Source organism: Scyliorhinus torazame, chromosome 13 (genome assembly GCF_047496885.1).
Source record: "Scyliorhinus torazame isolate Kashiwa2021f chromosome 13, sScyTor2.1, whole genome shotgun sequence".
NCBI lineage: Eukaryota > Metazoa > Chordata > Chondrichthyes > Carcharhiniformes > Scyliorhinidae > Scyliorhinus > Scyliorhinus torazame.
Genome location: NC_092719.1, coordinates 7,379,232 through 7,396,353, shown reverse-complemented (window position 1 = coordinate 7,396,353; position 17,122 = coordinate 7,379,232). Strand labels below are relative to the sequence as shown.

Here is a 17,122-nt window from a genome sequence, read left to right as displayed (position 1 = left end):
AGGGTGCCTCCATTGCTGGTAAACTCGCCACGCGGTTTGGGCGAGGGGACACTGGAAAATCCCATCCTGCTGCACTGTCCATTGGAGTACCCATATATCCCACTCACTGTCAAGCTGAACGTCTTTTTTTTAAATCCTATTAGTGGAGAAAATGCATGTTAGCTGACTAAAGTTTTAAAATAAAGTCATTGAACCCCAAATCTGTTGTAACATGTACAAGAAAAATAATGTGCTTCTTTTCTATCAGGTCTGCAACAGTCCATTGTCTGAAGAGGCGGTGCTGGGCTTTGAGTACGGGATGAGTATTGAAAGCCCGAATCTGCTCCCAATATGGGAATCCCAATTTGGGGACTTTTTCAACGGTGCTCAAATTATATTTGATACGTTTATCTCTGGAGGTGAGCCTTAAAACAAAGTATCCTAACCCTGCCAGGCAGATTGGTCAAATTGTAAGGATATGTGTTTGTGGAATGCTGTGGGTAGAGGATTTCCCAGTTGCAGTCACATCTCTTTCATCGGGTAGCACGGTGGTGCAGTGGTTAGCACTGCTGCCTCACGGCGCTGAGGACCCGGGTTCAATCCCGGCCCTGGGTCACTGTCCGTGTACAGTTTGCACATTCTCCCCATGTCTGCGAGGGTCTCACCCCCACAACCCAAAAGATGTGCAGGGTAGGTGGATTAGCCACGCTAAATTGCCCCTTAATTGGAAAAAAAAACAATTGGGTACTCTAAATTTAAAAAAGTATATATCTCTTTCATCGACATGTGTTGCAACAGTTTTTGAATTGTCCTTTCTTAAGCTCTCCAGTTCCCACGTTTGATCTAGTACACGTTAGCTGTCACCTTGAGCAGAAGTTGACTAAATCAATACCAGATCATGTGTCAGGTTCAGAAGAGAGAGGTGGTAGAGGAGGAAGAGACTTTCAGAAGCAGGAAAAGAGATCAAGAAGCACCTGGAGACAAAATGCAAAAATGACAGAGCAAGAGTGCGAGAGGGGAGAAAGAAGGGCAAGAGTGCGAGAGGGGAGAAAGAAGGGCACAGCGGGAAACAAACAGGAAATTAGAGTAAGAAATAAGCAGAAAAGACAGTTGTCGAGATCACCTCAATATTTTAACTTTTGTGAGGTAGACCTTGTGATCAAATTGATTTAAATTATATTTGCATATCATCAATAGCTTTCATTTGATAAAAGGAGGTTATACCCATCCTGCAAGCTGTGTTCCATTTTAATGGCCCCTTCTTGTCAGTGGCCTCTTCAAGGAAAGGGAGCTGTGTTTTAATCCAGCCTGTCAAAGAACGAACCTGAGAATATTGGAGACTAGCCATTTCCACTGTTCCATTATTTGAAGGGGCTGTTCCTCAATTGCTGGTTGCAGTTCCACTGAGCTCCTGAATTTTGGCCACCCAGTGCGGGAGGGAGTGGGGACGATGGAGGACCTCCTCATGGCTCTGCTCCTGGGCCTGGTCACTACAGCCGTTTACAGGAGGCTGGTTGCTCTGGCTGTCCATGTCTCTTCCATGGCCTTGACCACCCTGGAGAAGCGATACGCAGTGTGCAGTTTTACACCACTGGCAGGGGCTGGCCTCCGCAGTTGAGACTGTGTGACAGTTTCATGAGTCCCATTTTCGGTGGGAATAGTGGGGCGTTTCTCAGTACCAGCGACGGCGAGAACGGCACCGCTATCAAACGGGACTCTCTTTGTTGGCCCTGGCGAGGAATGCCCTTCTGAAGCAGCACTTACCTTTGTTCCCTGAGACGGGCTGAGCTCATCACTGCAGGAAAAGATTGGGCACCATATTTAAATGTCACACCAATCTCTTGACCCCCCAGCATCGCAGCCTGCAGCCCCCCCTCCCATGCCAAATTACTTGTTAGGGGATCCTCAAACCCCTCTTAGTCTACCACATAAGAGCCGGGCCTCACTGGGCCCTATCCCCAGCATGGGCAACCTAGCACCTTGGCACTGCCAGCCTGAAACCTTGGCAGTGCTCCTGCCAGCCTGACGGTGCCACCCAGACATCCTGCCAAGGTGGCTGGGTGGCTGTGCCAAGGTGTCCAGATGGCAGCGGGAGTGCCAGGGTACCACCCTGCCCAGAGCCTGACCACTCGGGGGCCTTAAATGGCCTGGTAAATGCCCCCCAAGTACCGTTAGCCTGGTCCACCTTTGTATGGACCACTGCTAAATGGCACCATAGTAAGGTCTTCCAGGCACGAGTAGCAGGTCCCGGGCCTTGGGAGAATTTGGTGCCGACATACTGACATAGCCTAAGTGCCCATTTAATTATATAAACCTGGATCCTGCCCAACGAAGGCAGGATCCAGACCGCGACGCCTCATGAGATCTTGTTAGATCTCACCAGGCATTCCGAGCATCGCAAATCTCACGAGAGGACTCTTGCGAGATTTAACGGCCTCATCGAGTCACCTGGCCGGGAGCGATAAGGCAGTTCAATCGCGCCTTTAATTACTGGTGGAGGTTTGCTTTTAGATTGCTAGTTGTTTGTAAATTCCCAGCTGTTCCTTTTGGGGGGGGGTGAGGGGAGGAGAAGGTCAGGCTGTCTAGATCAGCAGGAAATAGCAAACACTCTATTAAGGTGCTACTTATTGGTAGGTTCCCTATCTGTCCAGTTGGCTAGCTTAAAGAGTGAATATGTGTAATTTGCTCCAGTCACAAGAGTTACACTTGGAGCAGCAATAATTGTTTGAAATCTATTGAAACAGCCGAGTATCATGTCCCCACTAAATACCATATATTTGGCAGGTGAGGCAAAGTGGCTGCTACAGAGTGGAATGGTTATTCTTCTACCACATGGCTATGATGGTGCAGGCCCCGAACACTCCTCCTGTCGTTTAGAGCGTTTCCTGCAGGTAAACTGCGTCATAATGTATCCTAACTACTCCTTAAATAGGCTATCAAAATAGGAGGTGAATCAATTCCTGAAGATTAGTCTCCATTAGGCATGAACTGTTGAACTGCTGAAGATCCAAGAGGTTAAGGGAGGAAACACTTGCTTTGGAAGAGATTTCGGAGAGGGTTGACTAGGCTGATTCCGGGGGTTGTCTTATGAGGAAAGGTTGAGCAGGTTGGGCCTATGCTGACTGGGGTTTAGCAGAATGAGTAGTTATCTTGTTGATTCATATAAGATTCTGAGGTGGCTTGTCAGGATCGCTGATCAGAAGATGCTTCTTCTCGTGAGGGAATCTAGACCAAGGTTGCCCTTTGAGGTAAAGATCTCCCATTTAAGACGGAGATTAGGAGGAATTCCTTCTTTGAGAGCGGTTACAATTTGGAATTCTCTTCCCCAATGAAGGCTGGCCCATTGAAAATGTCCAAGGATAGGTGAGGCAGATTTTTGATCGCTGAAGATGTCAGGGGTTGTGTGGGAATAGCAAGGAAGTAATGTTCAGGCCACAGTTAGATCAGCCATGATCTTATTGAATGGCGGTGCAGATTGATGGGTTGAATGGCCTACTCCTGATCCAATTTCTTATAAAGTATGGCAGAGGTGTAGCAAATACTGTCCCATCGCAACCTGATTTCTATCCACAATGTAAGGCCTGGTACTCATTTATCCAACCCTGAAACCTTGCTAAAATTAACTCTCAAATCAGGCATGCACCTGACTTCCGGCCAGATAGAATAGAGGCTCTGATCATCAATTGATTATTTTATAGAGGGGAATAAACTAGTTAATTCGCAGTAGGAACAGGAAGAGGCAATTCACGGAGCCTGCTCTGCTATTAGGTCAGATCCACAGCTCAACTCCATTCACCGGCCGTTCCTCCATATCCCTTAATACCCTTAACGGAAACCTATCTCTATTTTGAGAAATCCATTATCCCAGCACCGTAGAATTTCAGGGGTAAAGAGTTTCCGATTTCTCCAAAGGTTTTGTTTGAAAAATTGCCCCTTAATTTCAATCCTGAGCGATTTGTGCTGAATTTCCCCCACCCCCCCCCCCAAACCAATGGTGATGGTGTGACTACAGTGAAGCTCTCAAATCCTATTACATTGGATCAGTCTTTCATCAAGATAACGCAAGGCAAGATTGTGCAACATATGTTCATAATTTAACCGTCTAAACCCCAGTATCTTTCTTGTGAGTCTGCATTGCAGCTCCAGAGGCTGGGAAATGCTTCTTGATGTGCAGTGACCAAAATTGGAAATCTAAATTGGCTGCTCCACTTCCTACGATACGACAGTGACAACACTGCAGAAGTGTAAAGTGCATCAGAGCATCCTGAAGTCGTGAATTGGTGTTGTTGTAATCCAAGGTTTTTCCGCTTTTGTTTTTCGTAAACAGACCGGTTTTGTTTCTCTGTAGCTCAGAACACAGCCTCCAAAAAGCAGCAAGGCAGAGGATTGACGTAGCATATAACCTTTCATCATCAGCTTCCTTTTCCCCAACAGATGTGTGACAGCAAGGAAGAAGGAGTTGATGGAGATAATGTAAACATGTTCGTTGTACACCCGACTACACCAGCACAGTACTTTCACCTACTACGGCGACAGATGATTAGAAACTTCCGGAAACCCCTGATTGTAGCCTCTCCAAAAATGCTGCTGCGTCTCCCAGTGAGTTCATACAGCACTTTTGATATAACAATCCACAATCTTTATTATTAGTGTCACAAGTAGGCTTACATTAACACTGCAATAAGTTACTGTGAAAATCCCCTAGTCGCCACACTCCGGCGCCTGTTCGGGCAGCACGGTAGCACAAGTGGATAGCACTGTGGCTTCACAGTGCCAGGGTCCCAGGTTCGATTCTGGCTTGGGTTACTGTCTGTGCAGAGTCTGCACGTTCTCCCCGTGTCTGCGTGGGTTTCCTCCGGGTGCTCCAGTTTCCTCCCACAGTCCAAAGACGTGCAGGTTAGGTGGATTGGCCACGATAAATTGTCAAAAAGGTTAGGAGGGGTTATTGGGTTACAGGGATAGGGTTGGAAGTGAGGGCTTAATGTGGGTCGGTGGAGACTCGATGGGCCGAATGGCCTCCTTCTGTACTGTATGTTATGTTCTACACGGGGAGAATTCGGAATGTCCAATTCACCCAACAAGCACGTCTTTCGGGACTTGTAGGAAGAAACCAGAGCACCCGGAGGAAACCCACGCAGACACGGGGAGAACGTGCAGACTCCGTACAGACAGTGACCCAAGCCGGGAATCAAACCTGGGATCCTGGCGCTGTGAAGCTAACCATTGTGCTACAGTGCCGTAGTATTTGCAGGGAACTTGGTTAAATAAATGGGTAGCTGAACAGAAACTCTGTAATTGAAATATTTTATAAATGCGCTGAACATTATTATGCATTTGTAGATTTCCCTTTGGCCCAACTTACCCCGTGAGGGTAGTTTGGGGCTGAGGCTTTTGTTGATATCACTGAAGTCTCTTATGGGTTCAAACCCTACTCCAGGATCTTGAGCACATTATCGAGGCTTACACTTCAGTGCGGCACTGAAGGTGTGCCTAAGCCTTTTGGATAACATATCAAAGGTTCAATTTTCCTGTTTCACCAGGTTTGACTATTTCCTGCTAATATTCAGAACAATATGCATCCTTCAGTCAACAATGCAAAATTATTTGTCTAATTTGCTGCTTGTGAGGTCTTGGTGTGCACAAAATGGCTGCTACGTTTGCTTCCAAAGCAAATGACTACACTTGGAAATCATACTCGTTAGCCAGTGGTCACCAAAGGTGAAGAAGAATCCAGAGACCCAGGGTAATGATCTTGGGACCTGTGTTCGAATCCCACCACAGCAGATCGTGAAATTTGAATTCAGTAAAAAAAAAAAAAAAAATGTGGAATTAAAAATCTAATGATGACCATGAAACCGTTGTTGATTGTCGTAAAAGCTACCAGGTTCACTAATGTCCTTCAGGGAAAGAAATCTGCCGTTCTTACCTGGTCTGGCCTAGATGTAACTCTGGACCTTCAGCAATGAAATGAAAATGAAAATCGCTTATTGTCACAAGCAGGCTTCAAATGAAGTTACTGTGAAAAGCCCCTAGTCGCCACATTCCGGCGCCTGTCCGGGGAGGCTGTTACGGGAATTGAACCGTGCTGCTGGCCTGCCTTGGTCTGCTTTCAAAGCCAGCGATTTAGCCCAGTGTGCTGAACAGCCCCTTGGTTGACTCTGAAATGGCCACACAAGCCACTGAGTTCAAGGGCAATTAAGGATGGGTAATAAAGGCTGGCCCAGCCAGCAACACCTACACCCCATGAATGAATACAAAAAAGGAAAGGGATCATAATGTTGTTGAAAAGAATGATGCGCCTGAAGATTGGGAATATTTTTGAACTCTGCAAAGGATAATCAGGACACTAATAGAAAAGAGATTAAGAGAGTAAATTAGCAAGTAACATAAAATCAGATTGTGAACACATCTATAAATATGTAAAAAGAAAGTGATAAGCAAAATTAAACATGGGTCTCTTGGAGGCAGAGAAATGAGAATCCTTACTGTCCAGAAGGAGGCCATTTGGCCCATCGAGTCTGCACCAAGCCTCTGAAAGATCACCCTACCTGGGCCCAATTCCCTGCCCTATCCCTGTAGCCTGTTTAACCCACCTAACCACACTTTTGGTCTGTGCAAGAACAGCAAAGCACCCAGAGGAAACCCACGCAAACTCCACACAGTCATACAAGGCGAGTATTGAACCCAGGTCCCCGATGCTGTGAGGCAGCAGGGCTAGCCAATGTGCCACCCAAATTATACTGGGGATTAAGGAAATGGCAGAGACCAATCTGCCCTCATGGCAGACGACAGATTCAGCATTCCCAATGGCAATCGGAAAACAAGGAAGACGGAGAACTGGAAAAATCAATGGGATTAAAGTACCCCAACCCGGATGGCCAGAAATTCCAATATTTTAGGAATAAATTCAGTACCACCTTTTATTTTTCTCACTTATTTCCCCCTTTTCCTCATCTGAAAGCATTGACTCTTCGCCAGGATATGGTTTCTAGTTGAGCAAGTATGGATGATGAACCGTGTCATCACGGCTGAGCCTAATGTCGTCCTCGGTTATGCCGTTGGACACTGACCTTGGTGAAGAATTGAAATCCCTGGCACTTATTTCTTTCTGTATTCAGATGCCAGGTGCAGGAAGGGTGTTAGATGAAAGATGCCCTACTTCAGGAAAAGACGTAAAGGGTAAAAGCAAATTACTGCGGATGCTGGAATCTGAAACGAAAGAGAAAATCTCAGCAAGTCTGGCAGCATCTGTAGGGAGAGAAAAGAGCTAACGTTTCGAGTCCAGATGACTCTTTGTCAAAGCTAACAGACCAAGAAAGTGGGAAATATTTATACTGTGGAATGAGAATGAAAGATGAGTCATAGCCACAGAAATCCAGGGAAACCAGGTGCGAATGGCCACAGAAACCAAGGGGAAAGAGTGCGATGCACGATCAATGACCACTAAAGCGAGGTTGTAGTCCAACTGAAGGCTTTAATAAGCTAGATGTTTCCCCCAGCAGCTCAGGTACAGAATGAAGGCTGCTGGGGCGGCACGGGCTCTTATACCCCGCCTAGCAGGGTGGAGCTACCATACATCCTAACCAACAGAAAGCATACAGTTGGGGGACTTCCAGTTGCGGCTATGCCTAGGTAGGTCGCACGTTCGGCAGCTCCCGCCGGGAACGGACTTTTGGGCTCTTCAGAGGGGCCCCAACGGCAATTGTTCAACGGCTTCCAGTGTGGGAAGGTGACAGCAAGGTACCCCCGACATATATGGATTGGACCAGGAGTGGAGTGGTTAAAAAAGTGATTCTGGTGCAGCGAAAAGTGCGAGGGAGGAAAAGCAAGATGGCAGCGAGTGGAGAACAAGCAGCGTGGTCGCAGGAGCAGCAGGAGTTTCTTAAACACTGCTTTGAGGAGCTGAGGACAGAAATGCTGGCGCCAATGAAGGCGGCGATTGAGAAGCTTGTGGAGACCCAGAAGGCCCAAGGGGCGGCGATCCGGGAGGTGCGTCAAAAAGCTTCGGAGAAGGGCTGTATGATGATCTGCCTCTGAGGCGGCGGCCGCTCCTCCAGGAGCCGCTGCCCGGCCGCTGGGAGCCGGAGGCGCCGCAGGGGTGAGTCCGCCGCCCGGCCCGGGAGGCGCTGCAGGGGAACGTTACTTTATTCTTTACATTCAGCCAACAAAAATTCACAAAAGGAAATTTGATTCAGTTGGGGTGGAGATAGAACCGAATTTTAGTGAAACCAAAAAGGTCAACACTGGCTACTTGATGTCTTCCTTCAAAGTGGAAGCAGAGGGACAAACAGATGAGATTTCAGTGGATGAGCTGAAGAGTTTGATTAATAAACCCGAGCTGTTGAGAATCTCTGAGAAGCACACACCTGATCAGAGCTTGGCATTCTGGATCCCGGAGAGAGAGATGGAAAATATTGAGTTGGAGATTGGAGATGGACTACGTCTGAAAACGAGAGGGGACAGTCCTTTTATTTTTTCACTTGCCAAAATGGATGCAGGAATTGTGACTAAATGCAACTTTGCAGGAGGTGAGAAGATGGGAGCTTCTTGGACTGACAACGTGTTTACTGCAAAGTCTAAAAAGGAGCAAGATGACAAAGCTAGCACCCCAGGAGAAGGAGCTGATGATGATGAATGGGAGGATTGAGATTGGGAAATTCAGTGAAATGAAGAAAAGGCGGCAGTTTTGGAGATTATTGAAGACGATCAGCGGTCTGAGGGTGCTTTTCACTCAACCTCTTGTGATCGCTATGCTTAAAATTCAGAACAAAACTTCACCCAGAATAAAACCAATACATAACCTCAAAAAAAAAACTAGCTTCGGAGAACGAGGACGAGATCTTGGGCCTGGCGGTGAAGGTGGAGGCGCACAAGGCGCTGCACAAGAGGTGGGCGGAAAAATTCGAGGACCTGGAGAATAGGTCGAGGAGGAAGAATCTTCGGATTCTGGGTCTCCCTGAAGGAGTGAAGGGGCCCGATGCCGGGGCATATATGAGCACGATGCTCAATTCGCTGATGGGCGCGGGAGCTTTCCCGAGGCCCCTGGAGCTGGATAGGGCTCATCGGGTCCTGGCAAGGAGACCCAAAGCCAACGAGCCGCCAAGGACTGTAGTGGTGAGGTTCCACCGCTTTATGGACAGAGAGTGTGTCCTGAGATGGGCCAAAAAAGAGCGGAGCAGCAGGTGGGAGAACACTGAGATCCGAATTTATCAGGACTGGAGTGCGGAGGTGGCTAAGAAGAGGGCTGGTTTTAACCGGGCTAAGGCGGTGCTCCATCGGAAGGGGGTGAAGTTCGGGATGCTGCAGCCAGCGCGATTGTGGGTCACGTTCCAAGATCGGCACCACTATTTTGAAACGCCTGATGAGGCATGGAACTTTATACAGACTGAAAAGTTGGACTCAAATTGAGGGTTTGTCGTGGGGGGATGTTTACTGTGTTTACCGCGTTTGGGGAATGTTCTTTTTGTTTGAGTGCTGGGTGGGGATGGGTGAATGGATTTGATGTGGCGGCTGTGGGAGTGTGTGGACATCGGTGTTGGAGGGGCAGGGCCCCCGGAGGAAGAGGGGGGGTGGAGACCCAGGGATGGGGAGTTGGGGTAAGGCCGCAAAAAGGAGCTGCGCCAGAGGGGGCGGGGCCGGCTCAGGAAAGCACGGGCTTTTTCCCGCGTTAGGGAAGGATGGGGGTGGGGGGGGTGCTGGAGGGGGGCGCACACTGACTGCCAAGAGGTGGGGGGATTCTCACACTGGGGGGTCGATGGAATGGCGGGAGAGGAAGGGGTGAGCAGGAGTCAGCTGACTTACAGGAGTGTCATGGGGGGAGCAAAATGGCTAGATGAGGATCTAGCGGGGAGGGGGGGGGGTTGCTGCTGCATTGGCCAAAAGGGAACTGGAAGTAGAAGAGGTAATGGGGGCGGGGGTCCGCCGCCTGGGGGACTGGAGTGTGCGGGAGGCGCGGGCATGTGGCTGGCCTAGAAAAGGAGATGGCTAGTCGGCGGGGGGGGGGGAGGTCAAGAGGGCCCGGGTGTTCGTGCACTTAACCACGTCTGCCTTCAGTCCCTTTATGATCCAGGAGACACATCTGAAGGTGGCAGATCAGGTTAGGCTGAGAAAGGGATGGGTAGGACAGGTCTTTCATTCAGGGCTGGATGCGAAGAACAGAGGGGTTGCAATACTGGTGGGGAAGCGGGTGTCGTTCGAGGCACTGAATATTGTAGTGGATAATGGAGGTTGATATGTGATGGTGAGAGGTAGGTTGCAGGGGGTGCGGGTGGTACTCATGAACGTATATACCCCGGGCAGCACGGTAGCATTGTGGATAGCACAAATGCTTCACAGCTCCAGGGTCCCAGGTTCGATTCCGGCTTGGGTCACTGTCTGTGCGGAGTCTGCACATCCTCCCCGTGTGTGCGTGGGTTTCCTCCGGGTGCTCCGGTTTCCTCCCACAGTCCAAAGATGTGCAGGTTAGGTGGATTGGCCATGCTAAATTGCCCTTAGTGTCCAAAATTGCCCTTAGTGTTGGGTGGGGTTACTGGGTTATGGGGATAGGGTGGAGGTGTTGACCTTGGGTAGGGTGCTCTTTCCAAGAGCCGGTGCAGACTCGATGGGCCAAATGGCCTCCTTCTGCACTGTAAATTCTATGAATTGGGATGATGCCAGATTTATGAAACGCATGCTGGGTCGGATTCCAGATCTGGAGGTAGGAAGCTTGATAATGGGGGGGGACTTCATCACTGTGCTGGACCCAGCACTGGACCGTTCTAGGTCCAGGATGGGTAAGAGGCCAGCTGCGGCCAAGGTGCTCAGGGGGTTTATGGACCAGATGGAGGGGAGTGGATCCATGGAGGTTTGCCAGGCCGCTGGCCAGGGATTTTTCCTTCTTTTCCCACGACCATAGAGCCTATTCCCGGATGGATGTTTTCATTTTGAGTAGGGCGCTAATCCCGAAAGTGGAGGGAACGGAGTATTCGGCCATAGTCATCTCGGACCACGCCCCGCATTGGGTGGAGCTGGAGTTGGGGGGGGGGGGGGGGGGGGGGGGGGGGGGAGAGGGACCAGTGCCCGCTGTGGCGCCTCGATGTGGGACTGTTGGCGGATGAGGGGGTGTGCGGGCAGGTGCGGGGTGTATTGAAAAATATTTGGAGGTCAACGACAACGGGAAGGTGCAGGTGGGGGTAGTCTGGGAGGCGTTGAAGACGGTGGTCAGGGGAGAGCTCATCTCCATTAGGGCCCACAGGGAGAAGAGAGAGGGGAGGGAGAGGGGGAGGTTGGTGGGGGAGATTCTAAGGGTAGACAGGAGGTATGCAGAGGCCCCCGAGGAGGGGCTACTTCGGGAGTGACGGAACCTCCAGACAGAATTCGACCTGTTGACCACGGGGAAAGCAGAGGCACAGTGGAGGAAAGCGCAGGGGGTGACGTATGTGTATGGGGAGAAGGCGAGTCGGATGCTGGCACATCAGCTTCGTAAGAGGGAGGCAGCGAGGGAGATTGGTGGAGTTAAGGATAGAGGGGGAATACGGTGCGGAGTGCGGTGAGAATAAACGAGGTATTTAGGGACTTCTTTGGGGATCTGTACAGGTCTGAGCCCCCAGCGGGGGAGGAGGGGATGCGACAATTCCTAGATCAGCTGAGGTTCCCGAGGGTGGAGGAGGAGGAGGTGGCTGGTTTGGGGGCGCCGATTGGGCTGGAGGAGCTGGTTAAAGGATTGGGGAGCATGCAGGCGGGGAAGGCCCCGGGGCCGGATGGGTTCCCGATTGAATTCTACAAGAAACACATGGACTGCTGGGCCCGTTGCTAGTGAGGACTTTTAATAAGGTGAGGGAGGACCTTGCCCCCGACAATGTCCAGGGCGCTGATTTCTTTGGTCTTGAAGCGGGACAAGGATACACTGCAATGTGGGTCGTATAGACCGACCTCGCTCCTCAATGTTGAGGCTAAGTTGCTGGCGAAGGTGCTGGCTACGAGAATTGAGGACTGTGTCCCGGGGGTGATTCATGAGGACCAGACGGGATTTGTGAAGGGTAGGCAGCTAAACACTAATGTGCGGAGGCTCCTCAATGTGATTATGATGCCCTCGGTGGAGGGGGAAGCGGAGGTAGTGGCAGCTGTGGACGCGGAGAAGGCCTTTGATCAGGTGGAGTGGGAGTATCTTTGGGAAGTGTTGCGGAGGTTTGGGTTCGGGGAGGGGTTCATCAGTTGGGTCAGGCTGCTGTATAGAGCCCCAGTGGCGAGTGTGCCTACGAACCGGCAGAGGTCGGAGTACTTTCGGCTGTACCGGGGGACAAGGCAAGGGTGCCCCCTATCCCCCTTGTTGTTTGCACTGGCAATTGAGCCGCTGGCCATGGCACTGAGGGAGTCCAGGAAATGGAGGGGACTGGTCCGGGGGGGGAGAGGAACACCGGGTGTCGTTGTATGCCGACGACCTGTTGTTGTATGTGGCGGATCCAGTGGAGGGGATGGCGGAGGTCATGCGGATCCTTAGGGAGTTTGAGGACTTTTCGGGGTAGGGAAGTGTGAGCACTTTGTGGTGCATTCAGGGGACCAGGGAAGGGGGATAGACGAGCTACCGCTGAAGAGGGCGGAAAGGAGCTTTTGGTACCTATGGATCCAAGTAGCTAGGAGTTGAGGGGCCCTGCACAAGCTCAATTTGACGTGGTTGGTGGAGCAGATTGAGGAGGATTTTAAAAGATGGGATATGTTGCCACTCTCACGAGCGGGTAGGGTGCAGTCGGTCAAAATGACTGTCCTCCCGAGGTTTCTCTTTGTGTTCCAGTGCCTTCCCATTTTGATCCCCAAGGCCTTTTTCAAACGGGTAAGCAGGAGCATCGTGGGATTTGTGTGGGCGAAGAAGACCCCGAGGGTGAAAAGAGTGTTTCTGGAGCGTAGCAGGGTCAGGGGGGGGCTGGCGCTGCCGAATTTGTGTGGCTATTATTGGGCTGCCAATGTGGCGATGATCCGTAAGTGTGTAATGGAGGGAGAGGGGGCAGCATGGAAGAGGCTAGATATGGCGTCCTGTGTGGGCACAAGCCTGAGGGCGTTGGTGACGGCCCCGCTGCCGCTCTCGCCGACAAGGTACACCATGAGTCCAGTGGTGGCGGCGATGCTGAAAATCTGGGGGCAGTGGAGGCGACACAGGGGCGGGGTGGGAGCCTCAGTTTGGTCACCGATTCGGGAGAATCATCGGTTCGTCCTGGGAAGGATGGATGGGGGGTTTCGGAGCTGGCATCGGGCAGGGATTAGAAGAATGGGGGACCTGTTCATCGATGGGACGTTTGCGAGCCTAGGGGCGCTGGAGAAGTTTGGGCTACCCCCGGGAAACGCTTTCAGGTACATGCAAGTGAGGGTGTTTGTGAGGCGGCAGGTGAGGGAATTCCCACTGATTCCGGCACGTGGGATTCAGGACAGGGTGATTTCGGGTGTATGGGTTGGAGAAGGCAAGGTTTCTGCGATTTACCAGGAGCTGAAGGAAGAGGAGGAGGCCTCAGTGGAGGAGTTAAAGGGCAAGTGGGAGGAGGAGCTTGGGGAGGAGATAGATGAAGGTCTGTGGGCTCATTCCCTGAGTAGGGTTAATTCTTCCTCCTCTTGCGCCAGGCTCAGCCTAATACAGTTCAAAGTTACTCACAGCGCATATGACAGGGGCGAGGTTGAGTAGGTTCTTTGGGGTGGAGGACAGATGTGGGAGGTGCTCGGGGAGCCCGGCAAATCACGTCCATATGTTCTGGTCGTGCCTGGCGCTGGATGGGTTTTGGAGGGGTTTTGCGAGGACTATGTCCAAGGTGGTGAACGCCCGGGTCAAGCCGAGCTGGGGATTGGCATTATTTGGGGTATCGGACGAGCCGGGAGTGCAGGAGGCGAAAGAGGCTGGTATTCTGGCCTGCGTCCCTGGTAGCCCGGCGGAGGAATTTGCTACTGTGGAAGGATGCAAAGCCCCCTAGTGTGGAAGCTTGGATCAATGACATGGCAGGGTTCATCACGCTGGAGAGGATAAAGTTTGCCTTGCGAGGGTCTGTGCAAGACTTCCTCAGGCGGTGGCAACCGTTCCTAGACTATCTCGCGGAGCGTTAGGAGGAGGTCAGCAGCAGTAGCAGCCCAAGGGCAGGGGGGGGGGGGTTCCTTTTGGGGTGGCATTTGGGTGAAGGTGTTTTTTTCCCCCCTATTTGTTTTCAAATGTTATATGGGGGGTGATTGTACATGGGGGAAATCCAATATATAATTTCTGCTTGTTGTGTTCTTGTTTCTTTCTTTTTGTTGGTGGGGGGGGGGGGGGTTTGTTGAAAATTTGTTGACAAATTTGAATAAATATATTTTTTTATAAAAAGGAAAGCATACAGTTTCCACCAATGGTGCTCCAGCCTATCAGGTACCGTAATACCTATAATACCACATTCACCCCCTGTTAAAAAAGAGTCCGGTGGGGGTGGTGGCCTGATACTACATGGCAATGTGGTAGAATTAGTTATGGAGGTACCGTAATACCTCCGTACAGTGTTTTGTAACTATTTACAATTCTGATAGCTATGTACATTTGATGATTTACATTTACAGTTTACAGTCTACAATTTAAAATGAAGCAATCAGTCGATCGGGGGCCCTGGTCGTTCTCTGTGATCGTCGGAGGTTCGGCGGTGACTCCGGGAGCGTGGCTTCGCTCTCCATGGCAGCTTCGGCTGGTGGGGAAAACGGTTGACCTGGGAAGGGAGCGCCTGCGGGGAGCGTCGGTGGGTGGGGGGGCCTAGACACGGGCGGCGGAAGGACCGATCCTCCTGTATGGTGCCCCGGTGGAGGGGAGGGTGGGACTGGTGGCTGGGGTGTGCGTGGGGTTCCGGCGGGCGCCAGGTCTCGTAGGGAGACCGTATCTTGTCGGCCATCGGGGTATGCCACGTAGGCGTACTGGGGGTTAGCATGGAGCAGATGGACCTTCTCGACCAACGGGTCCGACTTGTGCGCCCGCAAGTGTTTTCGGAGCAGGATGGGTCCGGGTGCTGCCAGCCAAGTCGGGAGTGAGGTCCCAGAGGAGGACTTCCTGGGGCAGACCAGGAGACGTTCGTGAGGTGTCTGGTTGGTGGTCGTACAAAGCAGTGACCGGATGGAGTGGAGGGCATCCGGGAGGACTTCCTGCCAGCGGGAGACTGGGAGGTTCCTGGAGCGTAGGGCCAGTAGGACGGTCTTCCAGACCGTTCCGTTCTCCCTCCCTACCTGTCCGTTACCCCGGGGATTGTAACTGGTCGTCCTGCTCAAGGCGATGCCCTTACTGAGCAGGAATTGACGCAGTTCGTCGCTCATAAAAGAGGACCCCCTATCACTATGTATGTAAGCGGTGAACCCGAACAGTGCAAAGATGCTATGGAGGGCCTTGATGACGGTGGTTGCGGTCATGTCGGGGCAGGGGATGGCGAATGGGAACCGGGAGTACTCATCAATCACGTTCAGGAAGTACGTGTTGAGGTCGGTGGAGGGGAGGGGGCCTTTGAAGTCCATGCTGAGGCGTTCAAAGGGACGGGAAGCCTTTATCAGGTGCGCTTTCTCTGGTCGATAGAAGTGCGGTTTGCACTCTGCGCAGATTTGGCAGTCCCTGGTGGCTGTCCTGACCTCGATGGAGAAGGGCAGGTTGCGGGTCTTGACAAAATGGAAAAAGCGAGTGACCCCCTGATGGCAGAGGTCCTCGTGGAGGGCTCGGAGGCGGTCCACTTGTGCGGTGGCACATGTGCCGCAGGACAGGGCGTCAGGAGGCTCATTTAGCTTCCCGGGACGATACAAGATCTCGTAGTTGTAGGTGGAGAGTTCGATCCTCCACCGCACGATCTTGTCGTTTTTTATCTTGCCCCGCTGTGCATTATCAAACATTAAAGCCATCGACCGTTGGTCCGTGAGGATACTGAATCTCCTACCGGCCAGGTAATGCCTCCAATGTCGCACAGCTTCTACTATGGCCTGGGCCTCCTTTTCGACTGAGGAGTGGCGGCTTTCGGAAGCATGGAGGGTACGTGAGAAGAAGGCCACCGGTCTGCCCGCTTGGTTGAGGGTGGCCGCCAGAGCTACGTCGGACGCATGGCTCTCAACCTGGAAGGGGAGGGACTCGTCGATGGCGTGCATCGTGGCCTTCGCAATGTCTGCTTTGATGCGGCTGAAGGCCTGGCGGGCCTCTATCGACAGGGGTAAAGCTGTGGATTGGACCAGGGGACGTGCCTTGTCCGCATAGTTGGGGACCCACTGGGCGTAGTAGCTGAAAAACCCTAGGCAACGCTTCAGGGCCTTGGGGCAGTCAGGGAGGGGGAACTCCATAAGGGGGCGCATGTGTTCAGGATCGGGACCTATGACTCCATTTCGCACTACAAAGCCTAGGATGGCTAGGTGGTCGGTGCTAAACACGCATTTATCCTTATTGTATGTAAGGTTAAGGATTTTTGCGGTCTGGAGAAATTTTCAGAGGTTGGTGTCGTGGTCCTGCTGGTCGTGGCCGCAGATGGTGACGTTATCAAGATACGGGAACGTTGCACGTAAGCCGTACCGGTCAACCATTCGGTCCATCTCTCGCTGGAAGACCGAGACCCCATTAGTGACACCAAAGGGAACTCTTAAAAAGTGATAGAGCCGCCCATCTGCTTCGAAGGCAGTGTATTGGCGGTCACCATGACGGAGGGGCAGCTGGTGGTAGGCAAACTTGTGATCCGCCGTGGAGAAAACCTTATAATGCGCGATCCTGTTTACCAAGTCGGATATGCGGGGGAGAGGGTACGCGTCCAGCTGCGTAAGTCTGTTGATGGTCTGACTGTAGTCGATGACCATCCTATGCTTCTCCCTGGTCTTTACCACCACTACTTGAGCTCTCCAGGGGCTGTTACTGGCTTCAATGACCCCTTCCCTCAGTAGCCTTTGGACCTCTGACCTAAACCTCTACCCAGGAGTGTAGCCATGCAGAGGTGGGGAAGGATGTAGAGACGAAAATTTTTGAACTCCCTTCCTTGAACTGTGAGGTTTGCTGCACAAAACCCCTTTATCTCCACTGAGTGTGAACCGGAGGCCAGGGAGATTTTTTTATTAACGGGGTGGATGAGGAGAGAACCGCTTTACCGAGTCGGGGTGTATGAAGCTCTCTGTGCTCCCAGAGCCGATTAGGCAGGACGTCTCGTGCTCGTTGATGAATACG

The 17,122-nt window shown here is 51.6% G+C and overlaps 1 protein-coding gene and 1 pseudogene across 3 annotated transcripts in view; both read left to right on the top strand.

The window, feature by feature from the left end:
• Positions 1 to 17,122, top strand: part of dhtkd1 (dehydrogenase E1 and transketolase domain containing 1) — a 68,964-nt gene that overhangs the window by 37,855 nt on the left and 13,987 nt on the right. For all 3 annotated transcript variants that reach the window (XM_072471008.1, XM_072471006.1, XM_072471007.1), the window contains exons 11-13: positions 248 to 398; positions 2,764 to 2,870; positions 4,414 to 4,578. In XM_072471008.1, coding sequence (XP_072327109.1) covers positions 248 to 398; positions 2,764 to 2,870; positions 4,414 to 4,578 — 423 coding nt within the window. The remainder of the gene's footprint in view (positions 1 to 247; positions 399 to 2,763; positions 2,871 to 4,413; positions 4,579 to 17,122) is intronic.
• Positions 7,017 to 8,726, top strand: LOC140387648 (arpin pseudogene; annotated as a pseudogene).